Source organism: Brachyhypopomus gauderio, chromosome 2 (genome assembly GCF_052324685.1).
Source record: "Brachyhypopomus gauderio isolate BG-103 chromosome 2, BGAUD_0.2, whole genome shotgun sequence".
Lineage (NCBI taxonomy): Eukaryota > Metazoa > Chordata > Actinopteri > Gymnotiformes > Hypopomidae > Brachyhypopomus > Brachyhypopomus gauderio.
This window is the reverse complement of record NC_135212.1, coordinates 19689822-19704786: the sequence shown is the minus strand read 5'-3', so window position 1 is coordinate 19704786 and position 14965 is coordinate 19689822. Positions and strand designations below refer to the sequence as shown.

General features: G+C 43.6%; 1 protein-coding gene across 2 annotated transcripts; it reads right to left on the bottom strand.

The window, feature by feature from the left end:
* Positions 1 to 571: 571 nt before the first annotated feature.
* ppp1r13l (protein phosphatase 1, regulatory subunit 13 like) lies at positions 572 to 14808 on the bottom strand. 2 transcript variants are annotated; one of them, XM_076989939.1, is made up of 13 exons: positions 14660 to 14808; positions 7179 to 7306; positions 6854 to 6966; positions 5908 to 6421; positions 5471 to 5563; positions 5243 to 5322; positions 4563 to 4920; positions 3819 to 4303; positions 3554 to 3703; positions 3318 to 3451; positions 2567 to 2733; positions 1930 to 2123; positions 572 to 1604 (listed from the first exon to the last, which is right to left on the bottom strand). In XM_076989939.1, the coding sequence occupies exons 2-13, from the start codon at positions 7207 to 7209 to the stop codon at positions 1569 to 1571; spliced, it is 2355 nt and encodes a 784-aa protein (XP_076846054.1). In that variant the 5' UTR covers positions 7210 to 7306; positions 14660 to 14808; the 3' UTR covers positions 572 to 1568. The 2 variants fall into 2 exon arrangements, with proteins under 2 accessions (XP_076846054.1, XP_076846045.1); XM_076989930.1 differs by having other exon boundaries at positions 14565 to 14758.
* Between the last annotated feature and the right edge of the window lie 157 nt (positions 14809 to 14965).

Sequence of the window (14965 nt, the reverse complement as noted above, 5' to 3'; positions counted from 1 at the left end):
TAAATAAACAGCTCTAACATAACAGACCCATGGTGTGAAGTGTGGGAGATCAGGCCTGACTCAATGCTGCCCTCTGCAGGTGGCTGTGAAAACACAGCCTCGCCTTTCGAGTTGTACGACCTTGTCTAAGCGCTGCAACTGATAGGTTTGGGTTTATTAGTAGAACAAATATATATATCTCATAAAAATGGAAGGAACGAGAGGTAACAACTACATTTAAATCTGGGATCAATAAGTAAACCTTGGTATTGCAACACAGCAGCCTTTCAAACAAACAAACCAACCCACCGAGTAGTAAGTTAAGTTTTCCATGATCATTGATGGCACGGAGATGAGTGAATAAAGCAGGTGATGCAGTCTTGGTCTTACTAAACCACATGGCATCCCAAAGGTGGCCTCACTGCCTTTACGGTTGTCCAACAGCCTGACTAGAAGTTCAGAGGACATGTTACCCAAACTTTACAATCTACACATTCACTACTGGATTAAATGCACCAGACTTCTTTGTTTTGTAGTTTACGATTATAAAGTAAAAAAAAGAAGCACATGCTATTTAGATGAATTTGGTGACTTTTAGCGGTACATCACAAAGAGTTTATTTTTGTTGAGTAACAGTCCAGACCAGATGCGCTATGAATCTCCCCACATGGAGGAACAAGTACTCACCACCCTAAATACTACAGCCATATTACATACTGATTCACACCCATTTTTAGCTATAAAATCACGGTAAGTAATTTTCCATCCAAAATTGGTTACCAGTCAGCAGAGTACCAAGAAGAAATATACACTCAGCGTACCACGTGGAGCAGTGATTCATGAAATCATGCTTCATGAAAATATACATTATTGTTTGAATATAAATGTTCAAACGTTTCACAGTGACTATAAAAGACCAAAATAAAGCCTAGGTGGAATACGTGATACTCATACCCAAGGTTCATAACATACAAAGCCAAGTTATTAACACACACTCAAAACCAAAACAATATTCACACAAAAACAATACTGAATGGATGAATTCCCAAGACTGTCCACCAAGGAAATAACAAGGCATTTCATCTTCTGGGGTTTCATGTCCATTGTTTATGAAAAGATCAATGAAGAATCCACCTTCGTGTATTGCTTTCGTCTTGTGGTGGAGTTTGGTCTTAAAATGCAGGTGAACTCATGTCAAAATCATGTTAATACTTCTAAACTTATGATTAATGATTTTCCAAATACATGTTCTAACCCTAACGTGCTAGGCACATAGACCTGGTAAAATGGAGTTTATCTGCGACAATGTGTGATAGACACAAATTTAAAGAAAGTTATTGAAATGGCTTCTAACAAGTTATTGAAGTTCAACTACAAAGCATATCTATAGCCAGAACTTGGTTTGTAATGATTAAAGAAAACCACCTCTAGTGGCACATACATTGTGTAACAGTTTCTCAAACAATCAAGGATTGTTTACTTAGGTTAGCCACATATTACATAGTCACAGATTATTTCTCTACGGTTTGTCAGTTCAGCAGCTGTTGTGATGCAGTAGGACTCGCTCAGCATGTAGAGGGCGATGTTCTCTAGCAGAGTGACTTAGGCCGCACCTTGGGGAAAAGCTACCATGGAAAAAAGTGAAAAAAAAGTCAGACACATTTTAAATCAAATTGAAGAGAGCATTCAGAATCGTTACGATCTAGCTCTGTGCCACTGTGTGCTGCAAAATGCTTCTTTAAAATGTAATGCTAGTGAAAGTGTGCTTGAACAAAATGCTATTGAACATGATTCGTCAAGCCATATTTTATTTAAACTAGTATTTACCCAACTTGGCATCTAAAACTAGTTTCACAGACAATTTACTTTTTTTTTAGCATCCAAGCACAGTGTTATAGACTACCTAAGTCTGAGAACTGTCTTGCTACCTCTTTAAGTGTGTTCCCTTACCCCAAAGTAGTTGTTTGGGACGAAGCCCTCCCTGCCACAGAGGGAGGCCCACCACCAGTTCACCGCCTCCGGTTTCTGCAGGATGGTCACCATGTCGCCCTCTTTGAAGCTCAGCTCATCAGGAGCCTGGGCCGGATAACTCCAAAGAGCATACAGCACCCCACTGTTCTCCACTCCCATCGCCTCCTCCACTCCTGACAGCACACACGCACACACACACACACACACACACACCCTTATATTACTAACTTAACTGTTATTTTCCTCTGAAGTATACATTACCCAAAATGGATACAGCTATGTCTACACTCTAATCATATCCTTAACATCAAAGACCATAAATACAGCTGTTAACTCTTTTGGTTTGAGTCAATCTTGCATTTTGCATATCTAATAAAAACTAAACAAGCAAAAATGCCTAATTTTTTTCCCACAGGGACAAGCAAATTATCAACACAAAGAAATCTCCACAAATTAAATGTATACATATATTTTTGTATAAATTTGTATATGCGACTTTGGGACCAAAGCCAAACTTATGTTAGGTAAGTCATATTGCATTACTTAACATAAACATCTATACACAGATATAAGGTTACGTGTCCTGTGTCCGGGGCTACACGTGCTGTGTCCTCACCTCTGAGGAAGCTCTCACACTCCTCATAGCCGGGTGCGAATGGGTCACACTTCTGTGCTGCCGTTGCCCCGTCACTCTCAGTCACAGCCAAAACAGCAGCGCCATTACGCACAAGAAACTCACACAGCGCCTGGTCATTACAGGAGGCAGCACAGTGCAGGGGGGTCCTACACACACACACACACACACACACACACACACACACACACACACACACAGTCACCATTACATACACACACACACACACACACACACACACACACACACACACACACACACACACACAGTCACCATTACACACACACACACACACACACACACACAGTCACCATTACATACATACATACATACATACATACATACATACACACACACACACACACACACACAGTCACCATTACATACACACACACACACACACACACACACACACACACACACACACACAGTCACCATTACATACACACACACACACACACACACACACACACACACACACACCATTACATACATACACACACACACACACACAGTCACCATTACATACATATACACACAAACACACACACACACACAGACAGTCACCATTACATACATACACACACACATACACACACACACACACACACACACACAGTCACCATTACACACATACACACACACACACACACACACACACACAGACAGTCACCATTACACACACACACACACACACACACACACACACACACACACACACACACAGCCTCACCAGCCATGGCTGTCCGGGGCGCTGACGTTAGCACCAATCCGCACGAGGAAGTCCACCACGGTGTGGTGGCCCCCACATATCGCATTGTGGAGGGCAGTGATGCCTTCATCATTCGGCTGGCTTGGGTCACTCATCTGTGGAGGGAAAGGCACATATAATCACTCACGACACTGTACACCTCGACACCCATCTGCTCCGCGTCGGAGCGACTGCGCGAGTCGGCCCTAACGTCAGACCTCCTGCACTGCTCTCTGCACCGTGTCCAGCTCTCCAACCAGGGCCCCGTCCAGCAGCAGGACCAGGGGACTGAGCCGTGCACGGGGGCCCGTCGCCTTCACGCTCGACACCTTGGGCTTCCGCAGGATGGACTGAAGCCCTTGGCCGACCTACGCACACACCCAGAGCAAACACAACAAACGAAATCAACAAATATTTGCCAATCCGGGTCGGATGCGCAGAGTCTGTAGAACCACGGACACGGATCTCTCCGCTGGTCCTCACCCTCTGCTGGGCGAAGCCCGACATCTTGTCTGGGCCGGGCTGCTGGCCCGCGGGGGGCAGCGCGGTGCCCTCGTCGCTGTCGGACGAACTGCCGTCGCTGCCGGCCTCGTCCTTCGCCTGGTGGCTCTTCCTGCTGAACAGCTTCTTGATCATCTGCTTGTACTGGTTGGGCTGCATGAGGTTCACCTTCCTCAGGCTCTGCGATTGATCGGCGGAGCTGCGTCTCTTCAGGGCGCGCGGGATCTCCGCTCGGAGCCGGAGCACAGCCTCCACGTCCGGGACCACCGGCGCCTCCGGGGCCACCACGGGCTGCAGGCGCGTGGGGCTGAGGGGCCGCGGCTCCGGGGGCTCCGCGCTAGCCTCCACGCCAGCCTCCACCCCGGGCTCTTTGCCCTGTAGCGAGGGCGCCAGGCTTTCAGGGATCGCAGACAGCTTCGCCGCGTTCAGCCTCTCCACTTCCGCATCCATGTCGCTGGAGCTGATTACTGAGACCCCACACAGACAGGGCAATTACACACACAACTCTCCAAATATTAAACATTTGTGTTGTGCTGTTAATGTTAAATAACTTTTTTCTTTTTTTGATTAATTTCATTTTTAAAAGGTTAGCTTCTGGGTTTCATTCAGTAAGTTTCTAGAACATGTGACCGTAACGGTCTTCAAAAGAGCTAAATCACTCCACTTCTGATCACTTCAGTACTTCTCTTCAGTGTCTCAGTTTTCTGGTGCTTTTACACTCAGTACCTTCCCCATAGTAGACAGGTTGTCTCTGCTCAGGTGGAGCGGGTTGGAAGTGGTGAAAGTAGTCTCGGGGCAGAGGAAAAGGCTGACGCTGCCTGCCGAGGTCGCCTTCCGGGCTGAGTGGATAGTAGGGAACAGCCATGGTGTAGTAAGGGTTCTGGAGCCTCATGATGACGGACAGTGGAATCGGCCTGTGCTGGTAGGTCCCGGGGGAGCTGGGTGGGATAGAGATGCGGGAAATGATTGGCTGAGAGCCATAGGGCACTTGGCCAGGGGGGGCGCGGTCAATAGGCATGGGGACACGCGTCGTCCTGGGCAACGAGCCCTGAGCTGATTGGGGATGATGGTGGGTCACGGGGTCCTAGAGACAGAGGGAGAACGAGAGAATGAGAAGAAGTGATAGAATGTGGTAAAACGAGAAGAGAGACAGACAGAGAGAGTAAGGAAGAGAGACAGATGAATGAAGAGAGACAGGCAGAGAGGGCAAGCGGTGCTTTGTGGAGCAAAGCTGCAATCGTTCTCATCCTGCCAGGTTAACTTGAGCTTCATTTTACAAACTAACTGAATAAAACATGCTAATGTTCAACTCTGATGAACCTTAAACAGATATCTGCACTTAAACTCATACCATATCCACACACACACACACACACACACACACACACACACACACACACACCTACCTTTCTGGACAGCGTGGGTGAGTCAAGGTTGGACTCTTTCCAGTTGCTGTTGGGTATAGATGGCCTGATCCACTCGGTCTCTGGGAGGGGGAGGGGAGATTGAGCAGTGATTGTAAAGTCACCAGCCCTCTCTGTGACCTTAGTGAGCCAGAGCTTATCATTTGTACCTAGTTTATCTTAAGCTGGGTCAAAGACAGACTACACAGAGATATGGCGCTGAGGACTCACTTTCATATGTGTGGTGTGGTTTTCTCTCATACGAAATGTCCAGGTCTGTCTCATTCCACTTTGTAGGGCTTCTTGGATTCGGTATACTCTCCTCTGAGGGATTTACAGCATGATTAGAGGAGTGAAGAACAGAGAGAGGGAGGGAGAGAGAGATTTTAGAGGCTACAGGTATTTTTAAATACTCTACACAGAGTATTTTTTAACTATCAAAGAGTACCATACATTTTTAGACTGGTTGTACGTTTTAATCCATCATGCCCACTATTGTATGATTTGAAGCAAAGTGACTGAACTGGAGTCCTGTACACCCTGTACACTGTATCAATCTTTATTGGTCTTTATAATCTTTTATAGCTCAGGTTAAAACAAAGCTCACTGCATATAGCTCATTAACACAACTTTTGATGTGTTCCAGATCTTGTTGCAGTTACACCAACCTGAAGGTTTGAAAGGCATTAAGTTCCGTGGTAGTGTTCCCCCTGGCTGGCCGAAAAAGGTCGGGGAGGGGGCGCGGTCCATCCTCGGAGACCTCCGACCCGTGGGGGTCAGCGGGGTCATGGGACTGCTTGGGACCTGCAGCATGCTCGGATGCGACTGGTGATCGTACTTGGGGACGGGCGAAGGGCAGAAGGGCACGGCCCTCCGCTGGACACGTGGGGACACGTTGGGCGAGTTCATGTGCCCGCGAGAGTAGCCAGACTCTGGGTCAGCTCTGCGGACCAGGGGAGGGGTGTACGGGGACTTGGGGGAGGTGGGGTTTGTCTTGGCCGTGATGATGGAATCCAGTGAGCGTGTGCTGTATTCCGTAGGCATGACGACAGACAAAGCGTTGCCGTTGCCAATGTCTTCACGTCCATCCCTGCCTGAGTTGCTGGAGACACTGTCCCCAGACACCGGGGCGCTACTGGTACCATGGCTGCTGCTGTGGGCGTGAAGCCTGGACCTGGAGCTCTGGAGGACATGGAGAGCAAACGTGTAAGATATAATGGCCAATACGATATCTCCAATAATTAATGATGTTACAACAGCTAACTCATTGTAGTTTTATGTAGTCTTTTCTTAGCCGCCATGGTAATAGGCTGCCATAGTACCACTGTTGCTTTGTAATGTCTTTGCTGTTTTTGGTATTTCACTATTATGTTGGATGGTTCCTGAATCAATACAATATGGCCACAGTGTAATGCCTGATAGTATAGAGTAGTACACGACAAAATATCGGAGCAATCTTACTTATTTGACCTTATGGGACCTTATGGGTGTGTACTGACAAGTTTATGCTATTTAAAAATTCCTGGGATTCCAGTCACCACAAAATGGGTGAAAATAAGTGACTGTGAGAGGGCAGAACCCGGAGGAGTGGTTGACTGGACGGGTTTGCGTTACCGGTGTTGGAGAACTCTTTGTGCTGGAGATCTCCTGCAGGAGGGAGTTGAACTCCTGGGACAGCTTATCCGCCGTGGCCAAGGAAGCGTTCAGGTCCTCCGTGATGGTTTGGACTACGTGGACACATACCACAGAGAGAGGAGCAGCAGGTGTTACAAACCGTGACGGGAGAAATAAAAGCAGCGCGATCACAAAACCACACGCATTACACCATGGAAATTAACGTCCTTAAATGTCTTGTTGTGGCACGTTGGTCACGTGGGCAAATGTCTTCAGCCGAGATGAAAGGGCACGTGGTGTTTTCAGCGTGGTGTTCAGCACTCACAAAACATGCTGCTGCCTCGCTGGGAGCTCATGACGTCGGGCTTCTCCAGGGACACACGTCACGCCGCGTGAGACTAAAGGCGCTTCTTGGCGGTCAGAGGAAAAGTCCTGCAGTTCAGACAACCTTGTCTAAAAAAATCACAGGGAAGAGAACTGTAGGGTCTCTATAAACACTGGTACGATGTCACGTCGTTGTGGTTACAGTGACAATGCAGCCAATGCATCTCTGAAACAAGAGATTAATTACGCCATACTGCCATACTGGATTATCCTAACTTACACATTACTGACTTCACAATTAGATTATTTTATTACATCATATATTAAAACAGCAATGAATCATTTTAATACTGCAATTTAGCTGGCAATCTTTAAAGTGCAGATCACTTGAGATGAAAATACTTGGTGGCCAAGTTTAAAATAGATTTAATTCAGAACCTCTAGACCACTATGCATTAGTGTAATGTGAAATAAAATAATAAATAATAATATAGTATTTTTTCACTGCTGAGAATCAACATTTTAGAGAAATCAACATGCTACTTCTGTTACATTATATGACGACAATGGCTGTAAAGTTTGATGGTTCGTACTATTAAGCACCAAATATTTCATCTTGTTCTGTCAGGCTGGATCTCAGGTGTACAAAGTGACATGAGAATCTCGACAACATTCAGCCCCCAGGCTAATACACCCCCTGCTTTCACTGATATTTATGATGGTGCTATAGATATCACAAATTTTACTATGTGCTCCAGGCATACTGACGGAATCTGAAAGAACTATTGATACAAACAATAAAAGTAAAGTCATAAATATAAAAGAAAGAAAACAGCAGCTACAGTACATGTATTCACAGTAGAAGTAGACAAATGTGCACTGACTCATTCATGTGAATGAACTCTTTTCTGTTAGGTTTTTCCTGCTCGGGACTGATGTTGGACCTTTTCCAGTCCTATAATGCAGCGTTTGCCGAGTTCTTCCCTCTCTCTCTCGGGCTCTCGCTCTCGGGCTCGCTTTTCCCTGGGCCCTGACTGAACTGTTAAAGCTTGTCTCAAGCAGCCACAATTTTTTTTCTTTTAAAAACAAGAAAATGCTAATTTAAACAGACCTCTGATTCAAGCTTTTAATATCACCTTCCCACACAACATTCACACACACACACACACACACACACACACACACACACGTAAGACTGGATTGAGCAGCGCCAAACCAACAACACCTGGATACACCAGCTGTGGCACCTGCAGTGTGAGGTCCCATCTGTCTGACTCCCCTAATTAAAACCAGACTACAGTTCAGGGGGTGAATCACCTCTACAGTATCTACATAAACAGCTGTCCTCGCTACACCATCAGCGGTGAGTAGTTGGATAGTTGTGGGCATGGGTGTGGGAGTGAGGTAACTGCTTCAATGACAACGAAGACACTCTCTATTGTATGTCAGAGGAACTTTCCCTTTGCGTAGACCTACCAGTCTTTCCCTATGAACATCTGCATGCTTTGTCTCAAGAAACTGACCGGCACACAGCAAACTTGGCGTATTGTTACGTTTTGGGAAAGCTTTGGCTATACGGTGACCGTAGAATGACCCAATATCAGTGAGCAGGTTTAATATTAAAACAAACCTTCAATTGTTAACGTGGCTGTTAGCGTGAGCACATGCCCTGCTGTTCAGCACATTCCGTGCCACACCAACCTGAGTCAGACCTCTCGCCCTTTCCTGTTTGTCAAATGCAACACCAATAGCATCTATGCACACACACACACACACACACACACTCCCACACTGAGTCACCTAGGTCACCCAGTCACCAGTATTCAATAACGGCAACTCCTTTCAACAATCCTCATCACTCTTTCATCCAGGCTCTCGTCTCCCTTTGTTTCCGTCCTGGATCTGATCGCTCACGTTTCACCGTGCTCTTTTGACCCTCTCTACTGTTCTACTCTACCTCAGCTTGGGTTATGAGACAGATGGTTTAAATAATGTCAGTTTGCTGCAGTTTCTGTCCACTGATGGTGCCCTTCGCGGGGTGATGGTTGCTGGCTGCACCGATATGGGGAGATGCCTCATTCCTTGTTTGCTGTGGAAAACAGGACTGGATTAAAGGAGGTAATACAGTCAGGGTGTGACGGCCTTTACTCAGTGTACTGTTATTCAATCAGTTGCTTCATTCTCCTCTCAGCTTCTCTCTCTCTCTGTCTCTCTCTCTCTCTCTCTCTCTCTTTCTCTTTCTTTCTCCCTCAGTTTTCCTCCCGCCCTCTCCTGTCTCCTCACCCTGATTTTTTTTTTTTTTCAAGAGAAATGTGGTTTGTGAGAAATCTATCTGTCATACGAACCCTTTCCAACAGGCTTGGAGGTGGCACGTTCCTTTCAAAGCCTCTCCCAAGCTGCCAGACTGACTGATTTTAATATGACCACATTACCGATTGCACCACTACAGTCATGTCAGCCTCCATTCAAACAATCCTCATCACTACACTTGCCACACACAATTCTCAGGAATTGCTCTTACATCAAGCCAAAACCATGTTTCCCTTTAAGAATCATGCAATAATGTGTCACATCAACCAATATGCAGCATATCAAACCTCGCTGAGGTTGTCAGTGCTTGTGGAATTCAAGGGCTTGTTCTATTAATGGCCCTAAGATTCCAATACGGAACTGTAATTTTGCAAGTGCTGATTCACTGACGGTTCCCGCCCATAAGAGAATGTGAGATTATGGTCTCGCAGTCTTGTAGCAATACACACCTACAGCTGTTTCACTCTCTCAGGTACCTCCCCATATCTGTATGGTTGTTCATTCTCAGCGAAGCTGTAAGTGCATCAAAGGTATCCTAGTTTATGTTTAAAGAGTACAGGCTCTGACATGACTTATGACTCACGTGTTATGTGATAGATTTCATTGATTATGTCTACTTAACTTAGCTGGAGCCAAGTAGCACATCTATTTGGCTGGAACAAAACATGCTTACTATACAAATAAACTAGAATTAGCTTGCTTTTCAGAATTTTAATTGTTACTTCTTGCACTTGGTTTATTGCATGCAAGTTATGGATGAAAGTCTGTGAACTTAGATCACTGTTATGAAACTCAAATCCCCAGAGAGTTTGGCCAGCTTGAATGGAATATGTTTGTGCTTCACATTACAAAAAGTCCTCCATTTTAGGCAAGTGTGAATATATTTTAAAAGCAATAGTCCAGTCATGATTTTGTATCACCAAGCTGACTTCACTAATTAATTACTTTGATTGAAAGTTGTTACACTCTTTAAACCTGAACTGTCCACCACTCATCTTTGGACAAAAAGGTGGGGAAGATTTATTAGGTTAAAGTATTCCCTAACTGAAACAGTCAAGTGAGGTTTGAGTCCATTTCCCTCATAATTGACAATACAGTTATTTCTGTAAATGCCAGTTACAGAACAATCATGATGTCTTCCTACTAAAGACCGACACTGACATTTCCTTCCTTTGAGTGACCATTTCATTGATTTGCATTTTTATAAAAACAAAATGAAATTGTGAATGCAATTCACCCATCATTATCAACTCGTACACAAACACATCTCCTAATGATGTAACTGGATACTATTTTTTTATCTACAAAATACTCAACCCAACATGAAAGATATGGAAAAACTGTCTTAAGTTCAGATGTACCAACAGGCCACCCCAGTGTGGGTCACTCCAGGACAAAGAATGTATTAATAAATGAGTGAAAGAGAGTAGGAACAGTATGTGAGGGGAAGATGAAAGACCGGGAAACGTCCATGGACCAGACCACAACATCTCTCCATTACCAACGTTTCACCAGGGCTTACAACTGTGATCACGAAGCAAATTAGACATAAATATAGTACTGGTATGTTGCAATTATATTATGATATACTGCAATGTCATATGACTTGTCATTTATCATAATACATTAATATGAAATTATTAAGACTATCCTTTGTTATTTGAACCCAAATTATTAATTTATATATAAATTCACCAAAACCCATCTGAAAAGTCTCAAGACTGGCGAGGACGCTCATAGCAGACAATAAAAATCTTGGGTCTCTTATAATGCTCATTTATATATTGTAAAGGCAAAACTCACGACTACAGAAGCAGTTGTGTCAAATCTGCCAAACATTCAGTGATCTCAAATGAGTGACACTATTCATCGGACTTTCCTCTGGACTGGATCACCACCTATGACCCACTGAGCCACTCAAGTCCGAACAACCAGGAGTAATTGGTTCAGTGTGTGTAGCTAAAATCAGCGAGCATGCTAAACTTAAACTTGGTTAAAAACACCTCCCTGGGCTATGGCTTCCTGCTGGTTATAAAACAAACAGTAACAACATGAGACACCTTTGAACACAGCACATGAGGACTGTCTTTTGCCTAATTATTTATACCCTATTGTATTGCATCAACCTAGCTAATGACAGCCAGACATACATACAAGCCATACGTGTGTACACAGACCCAGACATTCCATCAGATACTTACTGGTATTTTCATGGCAAATTGCTTTGCAGGTGCAAGCAATACCAATGGGAAGCGCTCATTATATTTCTCACACAGACATGATACCAAATACCACTCCCAAACACCCATCATCATAATGGGAGGATTAACAGGAGATGTAATTATTCTATACTTGCCCACAAGGGTAATAGAATAATAACAACAATAACAACAACAATGACATGTAGATAACTGAAAACAAAATGTTCTTAAAATGACAGTGTTCCGTTAGCTTAACTATCAGCCTTTGTGTAGTTGGTGGCATCAGCACAGATAAGTGGCTCTGGGAGACATTATAACACGGTCACCCTAAGTCCCCTCAGTGTTCTTTTGAGCAACATGTGATTCAGGAATCTCTCAAGTGCACAGTGCCAGACATTCCTCTACAGTCACTCAGGACGCTGAATTACCAGTGCAGTGAAAAGACCAAAAGAGCAGGAACACAAACTGACCTGACAACCATGTACGAGCACACACACACATACACACACACACACACACACACACACACAAACCACAGAGAATCGCCCCAACTGAACAAAGTCAGTAAGCATTCAAAGGCAGTACAAACACAAAGCACAGAGGACTGGCTGGTTAGTTCCGGTTATTATGGCTTAAATTACAATGTGTACTAACCATCCTGTAGCTCATATTCAATATTTGGTTTGTTACCACAGAACCGCTGTCGGCTAGAAGTGTTTGGATGACCACGCTCAATCCAGCAGTGATACTGACACATGTAAAAAATAAATAAAATAAAATCAACAATTATTTGTCTCACTAAAATTGTGTTCTCAACAAAGACAATTACCCTTCTACCATATTACCATGTTAATCCATACAATACCCCCCCCCTCAAAAAAAAATACGATGAAGTTATATATGTAAATTTAAGATTGCCAACATTTTTCCATCGAATCGCTGACATTTTTAGCCTATTACTTATTTCTGTTTTTTGTCTAACTCACATGTAAAAGTATTTCTTATAAACACAAACACTTCAAATGATCAAACATATGCAGGAACACTGTATAAATCATTATTGACTCAACTAAAATATACAAAGTAGTGTTTTTTCTCGGTCATCCTGTATTGTAAACAATGCATTACCTAACACGATCATTGTGCAAGACCTCTAAAAGGTTTCTGGGCCCTTTTAAGGTACTATGTGCTAGTGATCGTGTGACCTGAACTCTTGCAGGTTTAACTTCTCATATATCTGAGGTGTGTCCAACCGCTTGAATCACCGGCTCTCACACGACAAGCTTGTTAATCGTGATTTCTACTAACCCCCTAGCCAAATAACAAAGAAGAAACACTTTTTTTTTCTGGGAACGTTAACTGTGAATTGCTGATTTAAATCAGCATGGTATATTTTGGCAGACATGCTGACCTTCATTTCTGTATTGTACCGCTGCACAAGTGTAATGTGGGGATAGATGTGCAATTGTGTTGAGGTGTCCTGACAATGTTAATATCCCACATACTTGTGCGCCGACACAATGCTGTAATTAGTGCAACCACAGGGTTATACAAAGAGACAACCAACATTTCCACTTCACATTAACAATGCTCAAACCAACAGCCCAACTCCTAATGAATATTTTGAAACAAGCAAATGTTCAAAATATTCAAAAGTTTCCCTAAGATATGGGCATATAGATGTGACAACATGCTGTTCAAATCACTGCAAATGATTGGACAGAATCAGTTATAAATACATTTCTACCAAAAACGTATGTAAAAATAACACAATACAAAACATTTAGAACACCTAAAATATTTTGACATGAGATCTCGTACGGTTACACGGATAATGATTGTTGTGTGGAAGCAAGTCTGAGCAAGTGAGATACACACACACACACACACACACACACACACACACAGCTATGTTGCTCAGCTAGATCACCTGTGCTCGGTTAGTACATTCTTCAAGTGCACATGTTACGTTCACGATCAATGCCGTCACAGCGAGTTTTATTTATGTCATATAAAAATTCAGACTTTAAAATGCTTCTCTTTACAGCATAGGCTGGAGTCTATGAATTTTGGTAGTTAAGACTGTCCTTCGATAAATCCCACTATTCTTCTGACGTCCTGTTGGTGCAATCTTGAAGATGACGTGATTTATACTGCTTTAACATATCCATATTCATATCGACATTACAAGTGAGAAATCACTCTAATCACAATTATTCGGGGTTCCTAAACCATGTTATTCACGTGACCGTCGCCTTATAAACAGTTTCATATGATAAAGCTGCATATAATATGCAAATATCATTGGCAGAGGGTTAAAAAACTTCAGCAGAGCCCCCGAGAACTACGGGACAACCGATGAGACGCGGAACATGTGTTGCACCTTCCAAAGATGAAAAGTTAATTTCACTCAGACAACAAAGATGATTACAAACTTGAAGCTGTAAACTTAAGGACTGCGTGAATTCGTGCATTTCCAAGCAAGCTAAACCACGTTTGGTCCTAAAACGTTCCTTCACCACAAGGCAAATTCATCCTGGTAAACTGGGATCTAAAACAAGCGTTTTCAGCCGAGCTCGTCTGCGCCACCAGCATATCTACTCCGTCTCTATTTGTTCTGTTCCGACTGAAGGTTTAGGTCTGGGAACATCTGATTCCTATTAACTTTCATGAACTGCCTTCACTAACTCCTCCTTAGACTTCACGTCTTACACAAAAGATACTCAATGGGATGAGAACATTATAGTTGAACCTCAACCAAGTTTACTTATTTACAAAACACGTACAGCTTCGTCTGAGCCCCAACGTGCAATTGATTTGTTGTGAAGATGCGAAGAGCCTGACTAAAACAAAGTAGATGAAACATATTCCCTTACCCCCACGCAGATTTATCCTTTAGACGGAAAGTACAAGAGATATTTGCCGTTGTTAACAGCCACAGTGATTTCGTCGAGCTAAAATATTTTCTTACATGTCTACTCGGGAAGGAGGAAAGTAAAACGGCCTCGATCGGTGTTCACTGAAGAAGTTCTGATGTTCGTCAGATGTTCTCGGTCCAGCCCACTGCTGTGAAACCTGACCTAGGTGTGAGACTGCAGCACTACAGCTGGTGTAGGTTGGACGGGCCCATTTACTGCGCCTTTCTGCCTGTTTGGACTTTAGAAGATCATAAGACGGACATTTTTACAGTGCAAGTTTTATGTAGGCTAAATAGTCCAATATCATAAATATTTTAAATAGTGTAATATATTTAATGTTGAAAGATGCTTTGCACTCT